The 25,071-nt window shown below is 48.1% G+C and overlaps 1 protein-coding gene across 5 annotated transcripts; it reads right to left on the reverse strand.

Annotated features, from left to right (window-relative positions):
* Positions 1-519: 519 nt before the first annotated feature.
* On the reverse strand, positions 520-24,508 carry LMAN2L (lectin, mannose binding 2 like). Of its 5 annotated transcripts, none has more exons than XM_019725909.2 (9): positions 24,292-24,506; positions 23,009-23,127; positions 19,726-19,843; positions 18,867-18,949; positions 6,379-6,411; positions 5,177-5,338; positions 4,980-5,094; positions 2,267-2,386; positions 520-1,928 (listed from the first exon to the last, which is right to left on the reverse strand). In XM_019725909.2, exons 1-9 carry the CDS (start codon positions 24,476-24,478, stop codon positions 1,786-1,788), a joined length of 1,080 nt encoding a protein of 359 aa, XP_019581468.1. In that variant the 5' UTR covers positions 24,479-24,506; the 3' UTR covers positions 520-1,785. The 5 variants fall into 5 exon arrangements, with proteins under 5 accessions (XP_019581468.1, XP_074188652.1, XP_019581470.1 ...); XM_074332551.1 differs by having other exon boundaries at positions 24,360-24,483; XM_019725911.2 differs by lacking the exon at positions 6,379-6,411 and having other exon boundaries at positions 24,292-24,508.
* Positions 24,509-25,071: the final 563 nt, after the last annotated feature.

The following is a 25,071-nucleotide window of genomic DNA, read 5'->3' on the forward strand; positions in this document are numbered from 1 at the left end:
AAAAAGAGGTAGGGCAGGACACACTATGCTTGGTCCGAAGGCTTCCCAGACTGGGTAGGGACTGCTTTCGGGTCTTCCCCTCCTCCTTTAAAAAGCCTCAGGCACGCGTGAGCCGGACTCACACATACCCCTCCCCCACGGTGAGACCCCTCCTGGGCCATGTCAAGAGCCCAGGGGTCTCTGCAAGTTCCCCTTGAACCTAAAGGAGACAAAACAGCCATTTGCTTTTTTCAGTTCTGCCTGGTCCAGGCTGTAGGTCTCAGCTCGTCCTCTGGAGCTGCGCTGTCATTGTGGGGGTGTTAGGAGGATCCCACCTTACTCCCACCTGCAGTCAGCCCAAGGCACTTAGTAAGCACCTGGCCAGGACATGAGAGCCCAAGAGAAGGAAACCCACCCAGCCAAGGTGGCCCTCCTCTCCTTGTGAGCCGAGCTGAGGACTTCCCAGCCCAGGAAATGGGCTTGCTCAGGAAAAAGGCCTGGACCCTCCCCAACCCCACCCCCAGAAGGAAGCGCACTGTGTCAGGAGCTAGGGTTTGGTTTCCATCGGTCATTTTACAAATCTCCCTCAGGCTACACAAGTGCTAGGCGGGGGAGCTCAGAGCAGGCACTCAGGGAAACTCTGGCCCCCTGCCGGTTTCATCACGGGGCAGACAGGTAAGCAGCATGGACCCCTTGTCAAGTAAGGCAGTGGCATAAGGGCGGGCCTGGAGGGTGACACGCAGGCCCCAGTGCTCAGTGACAACAGTCTCTCCCAGGCACAGAGGACCACGGTCTATCGCCCCCGACGAGTGACCTGAGAACAGCAGCTCTTATCCATTAGGAAGAGAAGCCAGATCTCCTCCCGGGCAGTGCCCAGGCTGAGGCTGGAAGAAAGTGTCCTTGAATTTTGAACACTCAACGCAGGATTCCAAAGACCATGACAGATACAAAACATGCAGCTAAGGGGTTCCAGATGATCCAGAAACATCTCCACGTGGTCAGATCACACAGCAAACTTTGCTTTCTGGGTCAAGACCTGGCCAGTGTCACAGTTAATCCCACGGCCTCCATGAAATCTTCCAAGCTTCTTAACTTGCACACCAGCTTGCAGACAAACGTGACTGAGGGCGTAAAGGGACCTCACTGGGAAGGTCAGGAACACGCCAACAGAACCCAGATGCACGCTGACAGACAAAGGCTAGCGCAGGGAGCCAAAGCAGCCAGCCCTTCCCTCTGGCCACCCAGTGAGGGCCAGGGAAACCGCTTGTTCTGTAGCCCTGACAGGCAGGCATCGGCTGTCTTCTCCAGCTGAGCCTGTACTTGGAAGGACATTAAACAGAGGTGAGGAGGTGAGACGGGAAGAGTTTCCATCCAGAGTGCCAAGGAGACCTCCTCAGGTGGACAGAGGCTCAAAGAGCAAACACCAATGACTGGATGGCGGGAAGGTGTGAGGAGTTTTCCATTCTCTTCAGATTTCAATGTGAAGCATGAGGGTCCTGAGTCCAACGCCAAGGCAGCCGCCTCTGAAGTTCTGTTCTGTGATCTGGGTGTCGTGACAGCAGAGACTGCCTCAGGGAAAGGCACATCACCGCCACGTGGCCTTCGGTGGGTGGGCGTCCTGAACCAGAGTCAGAGGGGCCCACAGGTGACCACGGGAACGCAGTGTCCTTGCATTCAAAGCTCCAGTGACCACAGAGCCCCTGACCAGAGGCTGGAGACTGGAGGAGACTGCCGGGCTGCGCGCAGGCCAGCACCTGCCCCTCCTACACCCCATGGTGACAGCCACAGAGGTGGCGGCAGGAGGGCTCAGTAGAAACGCTTCCGGCTCTGCTCCTGCCACTTGTTATAGAATATGATCCCAATGACAATGGCAAATACGGAAAACACCAGAGAGAAGAAGACGATGAGGAAGAGGGCCAGGCCACTCAGGGGTGCCAGAGGGGCTGTCACTGAGGGAGCAAGAGAGGAGCAAGTCAGCACCAAGGACCCAGCCTGCTGGGAAGGACCACCCAACAAGCTCTCCCCGATTCTGACGCCCATTTCCGGGGACAGAGCCCGGACTCTCTCTTTCCAGATGCCTCAGTCTGAACACGAAGCAGCCTCTTCCTGCTCATCTGGACCCTGCAGACGAGTGACAAGCAGGTGCCAGTGCTCTGTATTCCTCAAGGGAGGACAGAGAGGAGGTGGCCCTGAGAGCCGTGGGCGCAGGTTACCTCAGAACCCCCACAGGGCTGCCCCTCCCCCACTGTGGGCCAGTCCCCAGGGTCCCCAGGGTCCCTGTGCTCACTCTCAGGCAGCTTCATGTTGTCCACCGAGGGCAAGAACACATCTCGATGCAGCTTCTCCTCTTCTGGGGTCCTAGCCACTGTCAGCTCGAACAGTTTCAGGGAGATGATGTCATGGTTGTCTACAGGAAAAAGAACAAGAATCGCTCAAGCCCCCAGAAAAGACAGATCTGAGAGTATCTTGGGTCAAGCTTCTGCTCCACAACCGATTAGAAGTGCCCTTGAAAAAATAACTGAGACCTCTCTGTTTTCTCAGCTAAATAAGAATAGGGGTGGGGAATAGTCTATACTATTCCGTACTTAAAGTTTTTATCAACAAGCATGCATCACCAACATCACCTAAAATTGAGAGCTAATACAAGGGTGAACCCCACATGATGCATAAACCTTCTAGCAGTGAGAGGAGAGCCAGCAGCATGCAGTTTCCACTCAGTGGGAAGGACACACATGGGTGAGATGGGAAAGGGCCTCACGGGGCTGCCTGATGGCCCCGCACGGGCACGGCTACGGCATGGGACGCATTCCCCTTCTGGACTGGGCCTCATGCTTTGCAGCTCCGTGTAACTGGGAATCTCACCAGTAGTTACAAGAGAAAGGATCGAGGACTTCGGGACGTACTTTTTTCTCTTTTTGAAATATCATCATAAACTCATCAATTAAACACATGTGATGGGTTCCAGTGTGCACCACACTGACGCCCAGCTCAATCCAGCAGGAGCCTGTTCAAGTCGGTTCCTGAGTTCTCGCACGTGAACCCAAAAGTTCTGGATATCTCCCTTGCTCTTCTGGAAAGTTCCCGCTGGAACCCTTCCTGCCTCAGACCTGCCATTTCTCCAAGAAGCCTAGTTCCTCTCAGTGGACACTGGTCTCCAGAGACCACAAACCTGAGTGCCGGGGGAGATCACGGCTACTCAGTTGGTTAAGGGGACTGGATTTCTTGCTGTTTCTATTACTAGGATGACATCCACACCTGCTTGGACTCAGAATTTTTAGCCGACCCCAGACAGTAGAATACTAGATTTGCCTTCCGTTAGAAAAACATTTCCACTGTCAGAACTGAGTTCAAACCGTGGACAGGATAAAAGGCCAGGCCCATGCCCCTTACATGTGGGGCAGCAAAGGCTGGGTGGCTGGGACGTGCCCCCAGTTTCTCAGATGTCCTCGACCAGCCACTGTGTAACAGTAGGAAGACATCAACAAGAAAGACCTCCAGAGTAAGACACAGTTTGCATTTAGGGGTATCTGTGAGCAGAGGTCACAGACTTGCTAACCAGGTATTACCACCAACAACCAGAGCAAAGAACTCCTTTGGATGAACAAAAAATGACTGTATTCTCTTTGGCAACATCTAACAGTTGGGAACAAATTCCCATTGAAAAGTACATTGAGAGGTTAACTGATAGGGCACAGAAACCTGTAGGCCCCGAAGAAACCTCGCAGCAGCCTCGGGTACCTCTTTCACCTTGAGTCACATACACGGGGTTACGTAGCAGACCTCAGGCTGCCTCCTGGCCCTGAGCCACAGGGGTGTCCCACAGCGTCAGCCTGCATGCACAGTATTCAGAACCCAGCGGCCCAAAGCCAAGTCCTCACGGGACACAAGCAGAGCAACAAGCAGAGCGGGACAGGGAGCAGCGCTGCGAGGGGAGCTTCCTACATCTGGACTGTGGCAGTGATGACATAGGCGTGAGTATTTGTCACAACTCTTCACACTATGTATTTCTGTTGTATGGAAAACACACCTCAATAAAATTGATTTTTAAAAAAATTAGTTGCCAGGATTTAAAAAATCAGATTTCATTTTTAAAATCGAAGATTCCCAGCTTCTGTTGAAACACTAGAAGACATGGCCTCACTGAGCCGAGTTTTTCTTAGCTGGAACTGAGTGGCTGTTGCTCATTTCAGTGGGTGTTTGTCTTTCCTTTTTTGCCACTAGAAAATCCTATTTCATATTGGCTTTATTCCTAGTAAATTATGTCAAAACCCCCGGTTCTTTACGTCTTCTCAAACAACATTATGATGGGGGCTAAAGCCGAGGGGGAGAACAAGTGTAAAGAGAAGCCACACGGCGACAAGGAGGAAGAAAGCCCCAAGGAGCCAGGAAAGCAAGAGCAGTAGGTGCCATTAGGGCCACACCATCACAGTGGGTGAGAGCTTCAGAGTGACGGGCCAGCGGGCCAGCCGGGCTGGAGAGAGGAGAGGAGCAGACGAGGACCCAGAAGGGTACCGCTCACAAGGAGTGCTAACAGCGCAGCAGACACAGGCCCAGAGAAGCACACACAGCACAGAAGCGGGTGGCTGGAAATGAGCATCTGAAAACATGACAGTCAAAAGCCTGAGCAAAAAGGAGGGTTTGGGGGTTGGTCAGAAGAGGGATGGAAGAGTCACAGGGATGCCTTGTTAAGAGAAGGGGAACTGAGCACGTCAGGAGGGTAGAAAGGCGGCCCCAGAGACAGGAAAGTGTGGAACTCTAAACCCAGGCTGGAGCGGGCTCCGTGAAGAGGCAGACACTGCTGTCCTTTGGCACCGACGTCTCCTGGGACAGCTGGGGTCGTAAGGATCTGGGAACCCGAGTGCAGGAAGACAAGCACTCCCAGGAAACCTGTTTCCCAGAGCTCCGCCTGCCTGGCTCTCCCTGAGAAGCCTTACTGAGGCCTGGCTACCGAGACGTGACCTTGGTCAGGGTGCACAGGGCATGCACACAGGTGGCAGTACCTGAGAGGTCTCCAGTGAGGGAGGAGGTGCCGAAGTAGTAGCCACGGGGCAGGCGGACGCCGGGCACCTCGATGCAGTCCCTCCACTCGTGCTTGCCATCAATGTCCATCATTACCTGGAATAGAAAAAGAGGTCAGGGAGGCCACGGAGCAGAAGCCAGACAAGCCACACTGCTGGCTGGTCCAGAACGGGCTTACCGTCAAATGCCTCTTCACATAGCGGATCACAAGGAAGGTGTCGTAATGGAGGTTGCGGACGATGGCCGTACAGCCCCCCAGCTCTGTGGGCCGTCCATCTCGCTCATGATCATAGCTGAGGGAGCCATTGTTCACCATGGCTGAGATGTAGGGGAACACTCGCTGGGAAAGCAGACGACAGTAAGGGAATACTCAGGAATGCAACAGCAACAGGAGCTGTGCACATACTAGCCAAGCCCCTTCGTGACCACACGACCCTCGGCCTCACCGCTGACAGCCCCTGAGAACCCACATTCTGATGGTCACTCAGGGGATATGGCCCAGGAAGCAACCGAACTCTGTCCCTGCCTTCAGGAATACTCGTTGCACAGACTCGGGTGGGTCTGAAATGGCCCCTGTAAGCCTCGGGTGTCTGACTCGAACCCTCCCAGAGACTACCAGGCACTGATACTCTGCCCAAGACTAATGTTCTTCTGTTTATGCATATACACCTATCTATCAACTGCCAGAGGAGAGGGGAGTAAACTTCTTAGAGAAAAAGATCATTTATTATGCTTTGCATGTCTCCACCTCAGCTCCATCCCCACCCTGCCCCCTAAGCCCCTACCCGGTAAGAATACCTACACACAGCAGGTATTCTGAAAATACCTGTTTGATCAGGGAAATTTTTCCATTCAGGATAGCTCCTTTCAAATGGTAAAATCCTCGCACGTGATGCTCAATGGAGCGGACTCAGAACTGCCAGAACAGATCTCCAGCCGTGATGACTGTTCTCAGTCAAAAGACCTTCCGGCCCACTTAGCTTCAGCCACACACCGCTTCTCCCAATCTAACACTCAGGGCGAGTTTCCCCTGCTGCAAGTCTGCTCAGATCCCACCCATTCCCCCACCTACTTCGGAGGCCCTCTCTCAACAGTAGAGTTCAGGAGCAAACTCTTCCCTAGGGGTGATGAGCAAACCATCCCAGAGCGAGCCGGGTGCTGGGCAGTGCAGAGGAGAGGGGAGGAAACATGAGACATGCCACTTCCTTGGTGAGTTCCTCACCATCCTCAACAGTCAACATGCAAGGTGAAGACGTACTCATAATCAGAGCCGGGTGACGCTCCAGACAACAGCCACATGGACGCTAAACAGGAGTGAATGCTGGATGGACACACAGGGAATAAGGGATGGTGGGGGGTGGGGTGTCAAGAACTGAGTACCTGGACTCCTGGAGAATATCGCCTCTTCTGGGCCTGAGAGGGTCCAGCAGGTTATTATAAAAACGAGAGAGGGCACAGAAGACAGGAGACCAAGTCAGAAAGAAACAGCCAGGGAAGAGCTAAGACCAGTGGAGGTGGACGAGCAAAACAATCTCAATCCCCACAGAGGGGATTCAAGGCCTTATACCCCCAAATTATAGGCACAACTGTATGCACAGGCATTCATACATTTCCTGTTTCCTGAGGAGAGGGTGGTAACTATCACTAGAGCCTCAGATGTGTCCACTGGGAAGACCTCTCCAAGGTCCTGAAGCTTGCAGAAGTTTTATGAAACATACAGTGACACACCATTCAAGCAGGCCCCACTATGACTCTGAGAGTCAGGGGATATTCTGTAGACATCAAGTTTGTCTGTACCCAGACTGCAGTATTTCTGTAGCAAAGGGACTGGAGTGACAAATAGGTCTAAGTTCTTCCAATTTCAAGACGTCCTTTGCTGCCTACGGTCTCAGGATATAGGTCTTGCCCAGAAGACAAAAAGCCCACCACCACTTAAGAGGCTGTGAAGTTAACACTAATCCAAAGGGATCATTTACCCTCTAACTGAGCTTACGGACACATATTTCCAAATAGCTCATCACTCTAACCTGATATGTGGGCAAGGAAAATCGTGGGAGTGCAGCAACATGACACTTAGAAAAATCATGAGACTCAAGGGTATTTGGCTTTGCTCCAGAAAACCACTAGTTCTAGCAACAAGAGATACACGCACACAGGCTCAGCTCAGCCCTGCCCTGCGGGAAGGGTGGGCCAGGGTGTAGAGCCCAGGGCACCCCTTCCTCTGACGCCTCATGAGCACCTACCATGGGCCAGGCACTGTTCCAAATGCTAGGGTTCCATGGGAAATAAGGCAGAGCTGACACCAGAGTGGTAGGGACCAACGATAAGGAAATAAAATTTCAGACCGTGATAAACACCATGCTGAAAGTAAAAGAGAGGACACAGTAGAAACTGATGTTGGGGCAACATGTGAGCTGGGACCCAGCTAGTGAGAGGGGGGTCCACCGGCAGCACGGGTGGCACACGTGTGGACTAGACAGGAGCATCTGAAACTTGGCGAGCGACGGGGAGGCTGGTGTGAGCTGAGGCAGGAGACAGAGCCCACCCGGTCCTGGAGGCCCCAGCAAGGAGTTCAGGGTGGGCCTCAGGGCAGCCCCCAGCTGCTCTCCTCGTCGGCCGCTGGTGGACTCTGTACAGGACTAGAGGAAGGTGTGAGGGAAACCCGTGGGGGGTCAAATTGCCATAAAACTACTGTCACCTACTTGTACAACTCATATCTAGGACAAGGATCTGTGAGCAGATTACCAAGCACGTTACAGAAATGTGCTTGACAAGGAAGCTCTCACTTCAGTGAGCACTTAGTGAAAGGCGGGGGTTAAAGTGCTGCGGGGGAGCGCTGATGATCCAGAGGCTGCTTTCCAGTGCCAGTGACCCCAGCACTCCTGGTCAGCAGGGTGACTCACAGATCCCAAGAGTGCCTAGGACACACCCAGCCTCAGCCTAAGGCGCCTTCCTCCTCCCCAGGCTTGGGGCGGGGGCACCCAGTAACCAGTGAGTTGGGCCTCAGGACCGCCTTGGGGAGTTTTTCGGGGGCACGTACATGTGCGTCCCTCAGTCAGAGTCTCACTCCGTGGGTCTAGAGTGGGCACAGGATCATTTTTTTAAAAGCACCACAAATTTAGGAACAGCGTGCTACACCCAGAGCCCACAGCTGGAAGCCGGAAGCTGTCTACTTCAGCAACTCGTGACCTGGCCTCCAACTCTGCCCCTCGTATTATAGGAAGTCTTTAAATGAATCTTCTTTTTCTTGCCCAGCCAGGAGTTCGGGAAGTGTTTCTTGGGTAGCCACTCACTTCACACAGCGGAGATTTCCTTCTATTGGAAGGCAGCCTACAGAACCGAAGGCTCACTGACTTAGGCAACCGAGGCAGTTTCATTCCGATTTCAAGAGTCACCAAAAATTAAGAACTCCTGCCTGCTGAGCAAATGGTTGTTGTCTGTAGGATGGACAAATGTGTTCACATTTTGTACTATAAGGCCACTTAAAAAGAAAGACCCTGGGGCGGCTGGACGGCTCAGTTGGTTAGAGCGCAAGCTCTTAACAACAGGATTGCTGGTTTGATTCTCACATGGGCCAGTGTGCTGCACCCTCCACAACTAGATTCAAGACAACGAGCTGCCTCTGAGCTTCTGGAGGGGGGCCGGATGGCTCAGTTGGTTAGAGCGCAAGCTCTCAACAAGTTTGCTGGTTCAATTTCCACATGGGATGGTGGGCTACACCCCTTGCAACTAAGATTGAAAACGGCGACTGGGCTTGGAGCTGAGCTGTACCCTCCACAACTATATTGAAGTACAACGACTAATGGGTCCTGGAAAAACACACTGTTCCACAATATTTGGCAATAAAAAAATTTAAAAAAAAAAAAGAGAGATCCTGTACGTGATCACTGTACCCTCGGCATACCCTCGGTATACTGATTGAAAGGAGAGCCATGAACGTGCGGATTCATGGATTGTAGGCTAACGTTCCGCAGGTCTGAGCATGGGAGCTGTGAACCACAGGCAGAAAAGAGCACACATGCCTGTCATCGGGGAGAGCCAGGTTCTTAGTGCAGTTACGCCATACCTGACTACGTAACTCTGGGTGGATTCTATTATTTTCTGAGATTCTATGTCATCACTAGAGCGGGGAGAACAACACACAGCTCACAGGGTAAATTACGGAGGTGAAATGAGACACGTAAAGCATTTAGTACAGTGGCCAGCATTCAGGAGGGAGTGTTCATTCGATCCATGACCAAATTAATGAATCTCGAGCTAGAAATAGTATTCATAGGTACTTGATAAAAGCACAAAGCCAAACATACATCTTTGACAGCAGAAATTCCCAGACCGCTGGCTTGTCATGGACCGGTAAAATCTCTAAAAATATTTTGAGGATTAATAGGTTTGCTCTTTTGGGGCTTTTTTGACCTACTAAATATATTAAAACAATGACAGAACAACCATCTTTATATGCATCTTTTTTTTTTTTTTTAAAGATTTTACTGGGGAAGGGGAACAGGACTTTATTGGGGAACAGTGTGTACTTCCAGGACTTTTTTCCAAGTCAAGTTGTTGTCCTTTCAATCCTAGTTGTGGAGGGTGCCATTCAGCTTCAAGTTGTTGTCCTTTCAGTCTTAGTTGTGGAGGGCACAGCTCAGCTCCAGGTCCAGTTGCCGTTGCTAGTTGCAGGGGGCGCAGCCCACCATCCTTTGTGGGAGTCGAACCGACAACCTCATGGTTGAGAGGACGCACTCTAACCAACTGAGCCATCCGGGAGCTCAGCGGCAGCTCAGCTCAAGGTGCCATGTTCAATCTTAGTTGCAGGGGGCGCTGCCCACCATCCCTTGCGGGACTTGAGGAATCGAACTGGCAACCTTGTGGTTGAGTGGTTGAGAACCTGCACTCCAACCAACTGAGCTATCCGGGAGGCAGCTCAGCTCAAGGTGCCATGTTCAATCTTAGTTGCAGGGGGCGGAGCCCACCGTTCCCTGTGGGACTCAAGGAATTGAACCGGCAACCTTGTAGTTGAGAGCCCACTGGCCCATGTGGGAATCGAACCAGCAGCCTTCAGAGTTAGGAGCACGGAGCTCCAACCACCTGAGCCACCGGGCCGGCCCTCTAAGCATCATTTTTTAAAAGAACATTTTAACACCAAAAAAAAGAGAGAACTGTGTAATGTCATAATAAAATATTTGGCATTTATGAAAAGTAACCTCACTGTCCCTACTCCCAGACCAGTGAAACTCCGTCACCAACCAACACGAGCTCGTGAACACTGAACACCTGGCAGCCCTCTCATGCAGCTTTGCCATCTAAACCATCCTGCGCTGAGTAAGCCGGTTGAGCTTGCTCTCTGGAACCCAGACCAGAAGAAAAGGACGGTGGGAGGGGAGAGGACAGAGCCACAACGGCTACTGCCCAGATGTCTGCAGAATGGCCCTCATGTATGTCACTTAGTGGTAAGAAGAACAGCATTTTCTGAGCGCTTACTCAGAGCCAGGCACTGTACTCAGTACTGTACACGTATGTGTTCCTTTAATTTTCACAACCCATGTGATGGTAGTGTTAGTATCTGCATTTCACAGGTAAGGACACTTGTTTAAGAGCACATAGGTATTCAGTAGTGACACCTGGATATGAAACAGGTAGTCTGGAACCAGAGCCCTGGCTAGGTCACCATGCCATACTGCTCCCACATCTACCAATACGGAAGGATGCTTGGTATATGCCGTGAGATAGAAAAACAACAAACAAAAACAGAAGTGTATACACACACACACACACTGAGGTAAAAGAAAAGGACAAAGTAAATGTAGTAAAACATTAACATTTGGGGAATCTGGGTAAAGAGCAGCCCAGAATTCTTTGCTATATTCTTACAACTTATCTGTAAGCCTGAAACTATATCAAAATTTAAAAACGAAAGATTAATCTGAATCTAGTATTTGCCATTTTTCAATTTTTCTATATATCTACAAAATTTCAAAATTAAAAGTTTTAAACAAAAGTATGTTCATATGATGTAATGTTGTTTTTAAAAAGATGCTCGTACAGTTTTGCTTTTGTTTTCGGCCTTTCTGATTTTTCTCTAATGGGCTTTTATATAAAGTAAGAACTAACAGACAAATGCCCCTTCCACAGCCTCTCCCTTTACGCCTCATTTGACCCTCCCTTTGGGTCACCAGTGGAACCTCACTGTCACTTCCACACTTTGGAGACTTACAAGGTTTGTCAGTCTCTGGTCCTACAGTAACCTTCGGCAGAATTCTGGGTACAGAGGTGACCGGTTAACTCGGCAATACCCATTCCACACAGTCTGAGACCGGGGGCTTCTACCACACCACTGGCAGCATGAGGAGGCCCCCAAACTACTACTCATCTACGTCAGGGCTCTGCCCCCAAGTCTTAAAGCTCCTCGTCTGGAGGACACATAAAAGGGGGCCTCTGCCAGCTGGATGACCGCCTGGAACACTTCCACAGATGTGGACATGGTCATGAGCTCTCAAGTCCATGGGATGATTTTCATCCCATTTATCTTAGTGGAGACCCCACTAGAACAAACATAAATAAGGTAATCTAAGGGCTTCAATAAAGAGTGCTCCGAAATCAGGAAACAAAACTTGACGTCTGCCCAAACAACAAACATGGACGTCCACAGCCCATTTACCCAGAGTACAAGGGCCAAGATTCAGAACACAGCCTAATGTCTCCACTTCACCGCAGCCCACCATTCTGATGGAACGTGACAACTTATTCATGAGGACCTTGTGTACAGTTCTACTTTGGGGAGTCCATGAACCTCCTAAAATTGCATGTAAAGTCCTCTGTGTACCTGCATCTTTCTGTGGGCCCACCACTTTCATCATATTCTCCAAAGGGTCAAAACCCAAAGACAGGTTAGAACCGCCCCAAGGCCAAGTGTCCTCAGGAGCACTGGCTCCTGCTTTCTCCTTCTCTCCCTCTTTCACTCTCTCAGAAAGGAAACACTATCTTCCACTCAATTCCAGCACGAAAGCCATCCATTTCTGCTCCTCTCGAAAACTAGCCCTCACCGGTGCAGCTATGCCTCAACATGTAGTCACTTCGGAGCCTGCCAACACTCCCCACACCTACTTTCCTAAGGAGTCTCCTGGAAAACACTGCCTCACCTGGGACTGAAACAAAAACCCTAAATCACATCCACACTGGATGATAAGAGAATTTAAGAAGTACGGAGCTCCTTTAATAATGGAAATATTCTCTGCCAACAACAGAGACCAAGAGGGATCAGTGTCTTCATCAAGGGAATGTATTTTTAAACTGGGTAGAACAGTGTTGTTGATTTTGTTCCAGTTTCAAAGGAGGAAGAACAATCATCACATTGAAAAATATGGGGAGCCGCTGAAACTCGACTTCCACGCTGGCCTGACCCAGCAAGAGCAGTGTGCTTTCTCCCCACTCTCCCGCCAGCTGTCTCATCTCCAGGGAGCAAGGCCCCACTGTCTCACTAGGAAGATGAGGCCAAGGCTGCAAAGGGCTGCACTTCCGTGCTCTCCTGCCACAAGGCCTCATCACCATACTCTGATTTCCAATGAAAAAACACACTCCTGCTCCAAAATTGATAAGAGTTCCCAGCAACTTTTCACCAACATTTGGGTTCTCGTGAGGAACTGACGACCATCAGCTGATGATTTCATGTGTCAAAAGATGATCGGGTCACGTTCTAATCCACAGTTTAACAAAATGGCAGTACTACGATATAATCCATACCACAAATTCACCTAAAGTCTGTAATTCAATGCCTTTTAGGCTATTTGGAGAGTTAAAATTGTGATTACAATGAATTTTAAAACATTTTCATCCCCTCCTAAGGAAACCCTGTACCCACTAACAGTCACTCTCTCCAGCCCCGGGCAACCACTCCTCGTCATCTCTATCGATTTGCCAAGTCACATATATGGGACCATACAATGCATGGTCTTTGGGGACTGGCTTCTTCCACTTAGCATGTTTTCAAGGGCCATCCACGTTGGAGCACATATTAAGGCTTCCCTTCTTTTTAATGCTGAGTGGTACTCCATCGTGTGGATATACCGTATTTTGTTTATTCACTCACCAGGTTGATGGTCATTTGAGTTGTATCTGTGTTTTGGCTATTATGACTAATGCTATGAATATCCACGTACAAGTTTTTGCATAGACATGTTTTCAACGCTCTTGGGTATACACCTAGGAGTAGAATTGCTGGATCATGCAAACTCCATGTTTAACCATTTGAAGGAACTGCTCACCTGTTTTCCAAAACAACAGCCCTATTTCATGTTCCCACCAGCAGTGTGAGGGTTCCAGTTACTCCACATCCTCTCCAAAACTTGTTACCATCTGTCTTTTTCATTTTAGCCATAAAAGTGGGTGTGAAATGGCATCTCATTGTGGTTTTGACCTATTATGTACCTGATGGCTAATGATGTTGAGCCTCCTTTTACGTTTATGGGCCATGTGTGTATTTTCTTTGAGGCGATACCTATTCAGATCCATTGGCCACTTTTTAAGTAGGTTGTCTTTTTTAATACTGAGTTGTAACTAGAATATATAAAGTCCCTTCTCAGACATATGATTTACATTTGTTTTCTCCTGTCTGTAGGTGTGTTTGTTTTTTTTTCACTTTCTTGATAGTGTCCTTTGAAGCACAAAAGTTTTTAATTTTCATGAGGTCCAATTTATCTATTTTTTTCTTTTGTGGCTTTTATTTATTTTTTTCCCAAAGATTTTATTGGGGAAGTGGAACAGGACTTTATTGGGGAACAGTGTGTACTTCCAGGACTTTTTTCCAAGTCAAGTTGTTGTCCTTCAATCTTAGTTGTGGAGGGTGCCGTTCAACTTCAAGTTGTTGTCCTTTCAGTCTTAGTTGTGGAGGGCGCAGCTCAACTCCAGGTCCAGCTGCTATTGCTAGTTGCCGGGGGCGCAGCCCACCATCCCTTGCGGGAGTCAAGGAATCAAACTGGCAACCTTGTGGTTGAGAGCCCTCTGGCCCATGTGGGAATCGAACCGGCAGCCTTTGGAGTTAGGAGCACAGAGCTCTAACCGCCTGAGCCAAGGGGCCGGCCCCCTGTGGCTTTTATTTTTGATGTCCTATCTAAGAAACCATTGCCTAATCCAAGGTCATGAAAAATTAACCGTTTTCTTCTAAGAGTTTTATAGTTTTAGCATTTACCTTTAGTTCTTTGATTTGTTTTGAGTTAAAATTTGTGTATGGTGTGATGGGGACTTCATTATTCTGCCTGTGGATATCCAGCTGTGCCAGCACCATTTGTTGAAAAGATGGTTCTTTCCCCATTGAATTGTCTTGGCACCCTTATCAAGAATCAATTGCTCATAAATATGAGGATGTATTTAGACTTTCAATTCTACCCCACTGACCCATATGTGTGTCCTTATGCCAGTACCACACTGTTTTATTACTGCAGCTTTGTAGCACGTTATGAAATCAGAAAGTGTGAGTCTTCCAACTTTGCTCGTCTTTATCAAGGTTATTTGGCTATTCTGATTCTCTTGAATTTTTATTGATTTTAGGATCAGCTTGTCAATTTCTACAAAGAAGCCAGCTAGGCCTTTGATAGACAGGGATTGCATCAAATCTGTAGATCAATGTGGAAGTATCACTATCATAACAATACTAAATTTTCTGATTCATGACATGGGATGTCTTTTCATTTACTTAAGTCTTCTTTAATTTTTCAACAATATTTCATAGTTTTCAGAGTACAATTTTTTTTGTTAAATTTATTTCTAAGTAGTTTATTCTTTTTTGGTGATAGTATAAATGGATTTCTTTCATTTTTCTGATTGTTCAATGCAAGCAATATAGAAATACAATCGATTTTTGTATGTTGATCTTGTATCCTGCAACTTTGCTCAATTCATTTATTAGTTCTAATAATTTGTGGATTCTTTGGGATTTTTCTATACACAAGATCATGTCATCTGCAAATAGAAATAGTTTTACTTCTTCCTTTCCAATTTGGATGTCTTTTATTTTCTTGCCTAATTGCTCTGACTAGAAACTCCAGTACAATGTTGACTAGAAGTGGTGAGAACAGATATCCTGGTCTTGTTCCTGATCTAAGGGGGAAAGCAGCCAGTCTTTTATAATTAAGTGTGATGTTAGCTGGGGGTTTTTCACAGATGCCCTTTATCAGGTTGAGGAAGTTCCCTTGCATTCCTCATTTGTTGCATGTTTTTATTATCATAGAGCGGTATTAAATTTTGTCAAATACCTTTTCCACATCTGATATGATCATATGGTTTTTGTCCTTTATTCTATTCATGTGGTCTATCACATTACAGATATTAAACCAAATGTGAAGTCCTAGGATGAATACACTTGGTCATGGTATACAATCCTTCTTATATGTTGCTGGATTTGGCTTGCTATTATTTTGTTGATGATTTTTATACCTATTCATAAAAGATATTTATTAGTCTATCATTTTCTTGTGATGTCCTTATCTGGTTTTAGTATCAGGATATTACTGGCCTCAAAGAATGAGCTGGTTGTGTCCCTTCCTTTTATTTTTAGTAAGAGATTGAGAGGAATTAGTATTAATTCTATTTTATATATTTGGTAAAATTTACCAATGAAGCCATTTGGGTGTGGGCTTTCCCTTGTGAGTCATTTTTAATTACTAGTTCATTCTCTTTCCTTGTTACAGATGTATCCAAATTGTCTATTTCTTCAATTATCATTTTAATAACCATTTATGATCTAGCAACCTCACTGTGACACAAGTAGTAAGTAGCCTGCACTCCCAAATACCGAAGCTCTTGACTTACCTAAACTGCAATTCCTGCATTGCTGGTGGGCGACAATGTGACTTTGGACAGTCTGTCCTGATTTCAGAGCCAAGCCTAAACTCAATGCAGATCCTGAACTCTTTCACCCCTTTTTGGATGCATTACTGGTTGCTGACGCTTTCCCAGTATTTCCTCATGGACAAACATGATAGGAAGTGAGTTGACCTGTAAGGTCATGTGCACTCTCGTGACAAGGAAACAAGAAACCAGAGAAACGCCTGCACTCCAGCACCTTAAGGGATCTGATGACTACTCCACACCCCTCCTGCCAGCTCCCTGTCCTCCTGGTCCAGCACAACTTCTACACATGACATTTGTCACCCTTTCCTTATGTGCTCCACACAATAAAGCAAAATAATGAGGTTGAACCTCAAGTCAAACCCACTCCTGCGTGTCTCTGACAAGTTTTTTAACCTCTCTGGACCTCAGCTTCTTACTCATAATGTGGGGATGATGTCTACCCCAAAGGGTTGTTAGAATACATATGTAACATGTGTAAAAGTGCTTGAACAATGGCTGGCACCTTTATATATCATGTCAAAGTAAACCATGCCGCTAACAAAACACATCTGATCTTCGCCTCTAAGACTGTTCCAGATGGTGGGGAGGCAGGAAGGAGGACACCTTCTACACCCTCTGTACTGAGCAGCTCTGAAGAATGGCAACTGCACAAGAGATCACATGAGAATAACAAATGTATCCAGACTCGAGGAAATCCACCAGGCAAAAGAAAGCAACGGGTGGCAGGTGACAGAGCATCATCATTAAATGCACGGACTCCAGAATCAGGTGGCCTGTTTTCAAAATCTGGCTCCACCTTTATTGGCTGTCACCTTGAACGAGACGCTTATCTTCTCTAAGCTTCTGTTTACTCATTGGCAAAATGGGAAAAATAATACTGACTATAAGGAGACTTGATGAGGATGAAGACGATATTTGTAAAATGCCTGGCACGTAATGGCCAACTAATAAACAGAAACTCCCTTTATTTGGTTTTTTAAAATTTCATTTTAATTAAAAATTGTTTAATAGATAAACAAATAATAAGGTAACAATGACTTTGGTCCCGGGGTTCTCAATCCTGGCTATCCACGTGACTCACCTGGAAAGCTTTGAAAGAGTAAGGGTGCCTAGACTGCACCAAAGACAAACAGAATCAATCTCTCTGAGGTTGGGCCTGGACATCAGTATTTTCTGAAACTTTCCAGGTAACTCCAACATGTAGTTGGGAGTGAGAACCATAACAGCTAGCCAGATAAGAAGTCCTGACTTTTACCATGTGAAACTAATTGTTCTGATTAACAGCTACTCTCCTTAAAAATAAGCTCATCAGATCTGCCCTCTCAAATCAGAATTACTGCTATCTGATGGTGGAATGGAAGCTAAGACAGTCTGAACAATTCCCGTCTGGGAGAAACAGAGAGCCAGGTTTAAACGCTAGTCAAGCCCCAAAGCCCAGACCTCTCATTCAGATGCTTTCTAACTACCACCATGTCCTCGGCAGAACTGCAAACCGAGTCATGACACGCCCCTCATTAAAATCCTTCAGCTCATGGACCCCCTTAGAACGCAGCCCCAACTCCTTAACGGGAACACCACCCTTCACAACCTGGCCCCACAGGGCGCACAGTGGGGGTGGCTCACACCTACGCAGACTGCTCCAGGGTTGGTCTAAATAGCCAAACCACCTGCCACCCAAGACACTGCTCACCGTCAGAGGCCAGTTACCGTGCCCAGGAGAGAGCAGTATTAACAGTAGAGAATGCGATAGGAATGGAAGCCCCTGGAATTGTGCAACACGGCAAGACTGCTGGCCTATTTCTCTTTCTAGCGTCATCTGTCTCTGTCCTCACTCACTGTCCCTTCTCTCACTTTATCACCTTAACACATGCTTTTCCCTCCACATGAAACACTGGTTCCTCATTCTGCAGACTTCGATGTACATGTCACTTCTGGAAAAAAGTCGACCCCACCTGCTACCGCGGCCATACCATCCCACCCCAGGTTCAATGCAGCTGCTCCGTCTTCCTGTTGCACCCCCTCATTCCCCATTCCCCCACCAGCATGCGCACTTATCAGTGCTACTGCCTGCAAGGATCATTGACTCCCAGGGCCTGGCTCCAGACAGGGCCTGACGGACAGTGGGGTGAAGAGGGGCCCAGAAGCAACTCCGTAACTGGCCCAAAGGTTATTCCCGACTCAGGTCTCATTTTCCATCTTCAACATGTGAACACTGTGCGAAATGTTAAAAACTGTTGAATGTAGGGGTTGCATATACAGTGATCTGTTCTTCCAATTTTTTAATAAGTTTGAAATTTTTCATAAACTTTTGGGGTAAAACTAAAGTGAATTCTACCTCTATTCCTAACCCTGCCTTTCTTGCTAAATATTATTTAGTTACAGGATACCCAGCAACAAGCCATCATAACCATTTTCCCACCATCTGATAACAGGACCAACCTGTTGCTAGCATAAGAAAGTACTGAAGAACCCTTAGGGTCAGCAAAAAAAAGCAAGACACTTCTAACAACAGCCAGACACCAGGTTCCCACAAAAGGCTGAGAAATGGTGGAAACCCATTTCCTCTGAGGCCTTTCCTACAGGAGAGGAGAAGTGTTGTCCGGGTCTGGGCAGAGCAGAAGGAAGAGGATGCCAGGCCGGGCGAGCCAGCTCAAGGGACAGCACAGCGGTGACATACTAAGTCACGCGGGCTGAGTGACACAAGTTAGCTTGCTCTGGCGCGGGCCTGGTAGCCGAGTCACCAACCCGCCGAGCTTGTGCTCTCCCAGCAGCCACCTAGTACACAAGACAGAATGCCGTTAACACTAAAGAGAAAGCCCCCATCCAGACAGCCATTCCCCAAAATGTATACCAAACACAGTTCTCTCTAGAAAAGTGCCTGACAGAGACATTCACTTCTGAAGTTCAATAGACTAAGGAAGTGGAAATGAACTCACTTCCTGTCCCCTCTGCTCCCGCCTGAACAGTGCTTCTGAGGCAGAGAATGGGACTTCCGTGTGGCTGCCCTACGCTCTGACACTTGCCATTACCTCTTGCTGCTTCTCCTCATTGGGGTAGGTGTCTACAAATACTCCCAGCCCCACAAATTTGTCCATGTTTCCAAACACAGGCCCTAGAGAGAGAGAACAGATGATGAACAATGAAATAAAGCCAAGAGTTGGAAAAGAAATAATACATCACTACGATGGAGAAACAGGGACATTCAAATGACTGCCGGGCCTCAGTTAAGACAAGAAAGCATGTCCCAGCACCTGGCAACGTACGTGGCCTGGCACAAGCACAGATGAGCAACTGGAGCTGTCACTGATGGCAGGAAAGATGGAAGGCCACGGCAACCTGGCTTAGCACCGCAGCTGCTTCTGACCCCAGCTGGTTGGTAAGGCATCCCTAAAGATTTCTGCCTCACAAATACTTGGTGATGACCATTCCCCTGAGAGAGAGCTGAATTCCCAAGTTCAACTTCTTGTTGCAAAATAGATTGGGTTGAATACGTGGAGTTTGAATCTGCTTAGAGCAATGGCTCCTGCACAATGGGACAAACAGATCCCTCGTCTCCTGACTTAGGAGTACTGAGATAGGCCCCTGTGTGTGCCCAGGAGGAGGTGTCAGTGTTCGAGACAGCCAGTGCTCTTACCCAGGCGACAGGCCGAGTGTGTACAGGGAAATCAGAAGGGACTAATAAGCAGGAAATCGCCCAGGACGAGTCAAGTTCAGCTGCTTGTTAGGACTCAGACCCCACTGTAGAGACTAGACAGCCAGCCTTCATCCACAAACATCAAGGGAGAGGGGAAATTGCTGGCACTATGGAGATGTGCCCTCCCAAAAGAGAGGGCACACGAGAAAGCAGGCCGGTCACACCTCACACAAGAGCACCCAGGGCCCCAGTACCTGGCTGCATCCGATCCTTTGTGTACCAGACTGCCAAGCCGTCCCCGTGCAGATTCTTCTTTCCTCGTCCGTGGATTCTGAAGTGCACCTGCAGCTCCCAGTCCCTCAGGAAACAAGGCTAAAGAGGAAAGACACTGGGCTCAGCGAGGAGCACGAAACGCGGAACCCCTCAAGCCCTCACCAGCAGTCTACACACTTGGAAGACACAAATGCAGGTACCATGAGGCAAGGGTTAAAACTGAAATCTAAGTCTTGCTACGTGCTTGTCATAAAATTAAACAGACTGAACCATTCAACTATATATGAGATTTAACATGAAAGGTGAATAAACCTCCCAGTTATCTTCACCATCTTCCTAGACAAACTGGATAGTACTCTGACATTGGAAAAGACATGAGAACGCCGCATGAGGCCACTGGAATGCTACAGCCAGCAGAGCAGCCGAGCATGTAAGTATGGGTGGCTGAACGAACTCATCTGCAACGTACGATCGCCCCTCTGAAAAAAAGACTCTAAAAAGCTGGGGTTTAAAGAAAGGCCAAAGCCTCATTCATTGCGAAAGAATAAGAAAAACTAACTTACTATGCAAAAGTTCCCGGGGATAATTAGCAGAAGCTATACACAATTCTAATTAGACTTGGCCCTATGCCAAGCTGATGGGTAAGCCAGAGTTCCCATGAGAAGGGGTAAGTTACAGTTCCCCTAACACTCATGCCCGTGGCCAGGAAGCATAAATGCACCAACTGAGAACACCACCCCCCTCCCCACCACCGGGACAGCTTCCAGTGGGAAGACACTAAGGAGGGGGTAGAAATCAGACTCCTGTTTCTTTTTGGAACTGTGTGTCAAACCTTGGGGAAATGGAGACGGTAAGCAGATGGTTAAGTGCACTAAAGAGTCGAATGCTTTCAAGTAGAAACCAGAGTGGGTATTTGGTTTAGAGAGTCTCCTGGTTGAAGTTCACTGTGAAGAAAGAGGGGAAGGGGCCGGCCCAGTGGCTCAGGCAGTTGGAGCTCCATGCTTCTAACTCAGAAGGCTGCTGGTTCGAGTCCCACATGGGCCAGTGGGCTCTCAACCACAAGGTTGCCGGTTCGACTCCTGCAAGGGATGGTGGGCAGCGCCCCCTGCAAATAGCAACAGCAACTGGACCTGGAGCTGAGTTGCACCCTCCACAACTAAGACTGAAAGGACAACAACTTGAAGCTGAATGGCACCCTCCACAACTAAGATTGAAAGGACAACAACTTGACTTGGAAAAAAAGTCCTGGAAGTACATACTGTTCCCCAATGAAATCTGTTCCCCTTCCCCAATAAAATCTTTAAAAAACAAAAAAAGAAAAAAGAAAGAGGGGAAGGAGGAGAGGACAGACCAACAGGGTTCAGCTAAAGCTCTCCAAATATATTGTTCTGGCTCTCAAGCAACACACTGCTAGATCATTTTCAGTTTTCAGTTTAATTTCTGGGAAATCTTCCAAAAGTGTTAGTATTAGGGGAACACAGCCCAAATGAAAGGGGTGTTGACACCTCTGAGATCTCCCTACTCTGATGGACCCAGTCCCTGTGTTGTCATTCTGGTTTCTCATCTTTCTGCTGTTCCATTTCGATTTCAAGGCAAGAGTGACATCAGTGGCAGGAAGCTGCTCCACAGCCAGTGGGTAGGTATGCCCCTGGGAGGAGGGCAGGCCAAAGAGCTTCACGCTGAGCCAAGGGGTGCCAGCCACTTATCCCTGGCCTCAGTGCCGCACAACGCTGTGCAGTTCAGCTCAGGACTATGTCTAACCATGTTAGACTCACCTAGAGGGCTTTTAAAAAAAAATCGCAATGGCCAAGATGCACCCCGTTCCAATTAAATCAGAATCTCTGGGGTGGGACTCAGGCATCAAGTCCAATGGACTTCAACCAAACTTGACAACCACAGCTCAACCAATGCATCGTATCCAAATGATTCAGAAACAACTCCAATCTCTCTCTGGTAGTCAGATGTCAAAAAATACAGGTAGCAGAGGAGCTGAAATGAGGCAGATTCTAGATCTAGACTAGAACTGCTGTTAAGACAGCTATGTAGAGACAGCTGGCAAGAAAGCAGCAAAGTATCGAGCCCTGCATAATAATCATTTAGTAATCCGGAGACCTCCATCCATGAACCTTATACCAAATGCAGAACATAACAATGCATGTTTCTGTAACCATTTTAACGTCCCAAAGCTTCTTCGTGTCTATGTTATTATCTTACTCTCACAATCCTGGTGGGAAACTAGAACAGTTATTATGAAGCACATCTGACAGATGGAGAAACTGAAAACTAAGAGAGGTTAACTAACCGCCTAGGGCTCACAGTGGGGCTGTGATGCAGCTAGATCTGGAGCCCAGGTCTTTCAACTGGCGGCCCTTCGCCTCTTCTGCCAGAACACACGGCCCTGAACCCTGTCCAGGAATGGGCTCAGCACTACAGCCTGGAGGAAGGGTCCAGCTTGTGCAAATGGCTCAGATAGAAACTTCTTTCCTCCCTCTGCAACTTTAGAATTCACTGCACATAAAATGACCAGGGAAAAGGAATACTCCTCTTTTCTGAGGTTTACTCATCTATAACTAATGATAAAAACCATGGAAAAGTAAGTTCTTAGCTGATGGAAACCCAAGGAACAAGTATCAAAGGGTGCCAAAGTCGTTCCCAAAAGTAAAGTGGTGGTAAAAGATTGAGAAAGAGCCCTGGAAACTGAAAAGAAAGCATCAGCGTACACCTGTATAAGATCACAGTGCAGCCACAGCAGGAACGCTGCACGTACTTCTTGCCGCCATTCCTCAAGGGCAGCTAGAAAAGGTCCAGAGAAGGACAAACAAAATGACCAAGGGCTCAAAGTGGCTTTCACATGAAAATAAAACTTAAAATTAGACTGCAAAGTTAAAGAACAAGCTGGGCTGGGGGTGGGGGCACTGGGGTGACGTTTGGGATATATTTAAAAGAGCAGTCTTCTACTTTACAAAATAATTAAACGTTGAGTTGTTAACCTCCGAGAAGTCACACAATCAGGTCAATCAGAAATTAAAGACATTTCAGAAAACAGACTCAAAATGAATTATTTTCCATAATTAGAGAAATAGAGAGCATTTCCTTAAATAGCTGATTTCATTATGAAGGTCATCATAATTCCTGAAATGAAAACCCTTGATATCCACAGAAGTCAGAATCCTGGAGAAAGACAGTAAAATTAAGTCACTATGCTCCTGGTGAACTTCTTAAGAACTTTTGGGTAACCAACAGAGGAGGGAGAAAGATTCTTACCACCCGGTTCCACAGGGCACCCTGTTTACTTTGCATATCTGGGGTAAGGCGGACATACTGGGTCATCACCATGGCGTTGCCCATCAAATTCCACAGTGAGGAACTTCCTGTGCCCACACCTGTGGGAAGGAAGTAAATCAGTTCACATTCTTCAACACCAACCCGTTCAGAAAGCCACCTTGGGCTCTCCAGGAGCTGGAGTCATCATCTTTCTTTCTCTTTCATGTCACTCAATCTCCAACCTTCTGTCACTCATCAATCTTAAATCCTTACCATCTTTACAGCTTCCTTTCACAAAGCCCTTCTCAGGGGAAGACCCCAAAACACATCAGAGGTATGACTTTATCCGTGCCACAGTAACCATAGCTCAAATCCATTCTTCCATTTTTATATGTGAGTAAATTTTAGCACCAAGAAAGAAATTCCCCAATTAAACCAAAAAGAGCTGGACTCTCAGGCCTCTGGGGCTTAATCACATCCTTTCTTTAAACAATCCAAGCGTGAACCTAATACCTCAGACTATAAGCCCCTTGAGAGTGAGAACTGTGTGTCTGTATGACCCACAGCATTAGCAGCAACCAGTTTGGAGGAGGCATTCGATGCACCTGCTAAGTGAATACATGATCACCCTTAGCAGCAGTGTAAGCGTCCTCTTACTTGGTGGTCTTGTTTGCTGTCCCCCTACCCACACTCCAGTGGGGAAACAGACCTGTGTGAGTTATGCCATCTGCACTGATTTGGTCCTCTTTGTAGCCAATTATATAAATTTGTTGGTTGATAAGCTGTGCCTAGGGGCCTATGAACCCGAAACAGAGAAAAGCTACCAGGCTCCTGGACTGGTGAACAGGTGTTTTAACCGGCAACAGAATTGTATCTTCTTTCTCAATCGGGTCAAGCACATCCACAGCTCCATCGGGAGACCAGCTCATTGCCAGTGGTCCTCCATCACTAGCCACCATTCGCAATCCCCTTCCCTCCCCACATTCTTCCTGTGCAACTCCGAGCCCCACTTCGTCCAGGGCAAGCGCTAGCGGCATCCAAGAGCCCTGCTTTGACCTGCTGGAAACTTCCAGAGCTAAGTGCGCGAGGAGGAAGGGTGGGGGAGACGCTGACCCCTGCCCCTCGGATCCGTGGCTCCCAAATGCGGAGGGAGTCCCCGTGGGCTCCCACCCACCGCTGGTGGTTCCCTGGGGCCACAAAGCTCGTCGCCGCCCGCCTCTACCGAGGCGCTCAGGTCCCGAAGCCCTCCCCGAGCACGACCACCTTCGCCCCGGGCGCCTCACCCTGGTAGGGCTTCGACAGCGAGTGCTCCCGTTTCAAGTACTCGAACGTCTGACCCGCCCCGACTTGCCGTGGCCCCTGCCAAGATCCCAACAAAAAGAGAAGGAACAACATCCTGGACCCGTCTCGAGCGGACAAACACCACCGCCACCGTCGCCAACACCCCGAGGGTGCCAGAGTCGCGGCCATCTTTCCCACCGCCGTCCCTTCATCAAAAGCCCGCCCAGTCTTACAAGCCATTTGCCCATGGAACAACCTAGCAGGCGTCCTATTGGTTCTCGTCGAGTCCCCGCCCCCACAGGTGAGCATCTCACCGATTGGTTGGCTTGGGTATCAGTTGCCTTGCCAACCCATAGAGGAGGCGTGGCCGAATGCCTAGCCTCCCTTATTTGCATTTGTCCTGAGCTCCGCTAGGCCTGCTGGGATACGTAATGATTTCCTTGTCTCTGAGGTCTAGAGTCAGTTTAAAGAGATAAAATGTTTCTTCTGCGATCTAGAGTAAATTTAAAGAGATAAAAGTTTCTTCCTGTCCCACGCAAACGTTCTATCCTCTCTGCCACAGTACCCTCCTGACTGTGCAGACTTATCAATCAGGAGGCTATAGAACTGAAAAGGGAAATAGACAAATCCACAGTTAAAGTAACTGGTAAATTGTCAGGAAAGTAATCACATTTATAAAAGACTTGAATAGCACTATCAAACAACTTGACCTGATGACATTTATAGAAAGTCCACCCAATAACAGTGGACGACACATTCTCTTCCGGTGCAAAAGAACCATT

Source organism: Rhinolophus sinicus, linkage group LG05, assembly GCF_036562045.2.
Source record: "Rhinolophus sinicus isolate RSC01 linkage group LG05, ASM3656204v1, whole genome shotgun sequence".
NCBI lineage: Eukaryota > Metazoa > Chordata > Mammalia > Chiroptera > Rhinolophidae > Rhinolophus > Rhinolophus sinicus.

What these genes read in the sequence shown, in the direction of transcription:
- LMAN2L (XM_019725909.2), bottom strand. Translation starts at nt 24,478, where the DNA reads ATGGCCGCGACTCTGGCACCCTCGGGGTGTTGGCGACGGTGGCGGTGG. An exon ending in ATGAGGAGAAGCAGCAAGAG is followed by an intron (nt 6,412 to 18,866) that starts GTAATGGCAAGT and finishes GGACCCTCTCAG; the next exon opens with GCCCAGAAGAGGCGATATTC. An exon ending in CCTCACTGGAGACCTCTCAG is followed by an intron (nt 2,387 to 4,979) that starts GTACTGCCACCT and finishes TTTTTCCTGTAG; the next exon opens with ACAACCATGACATCATCTCC.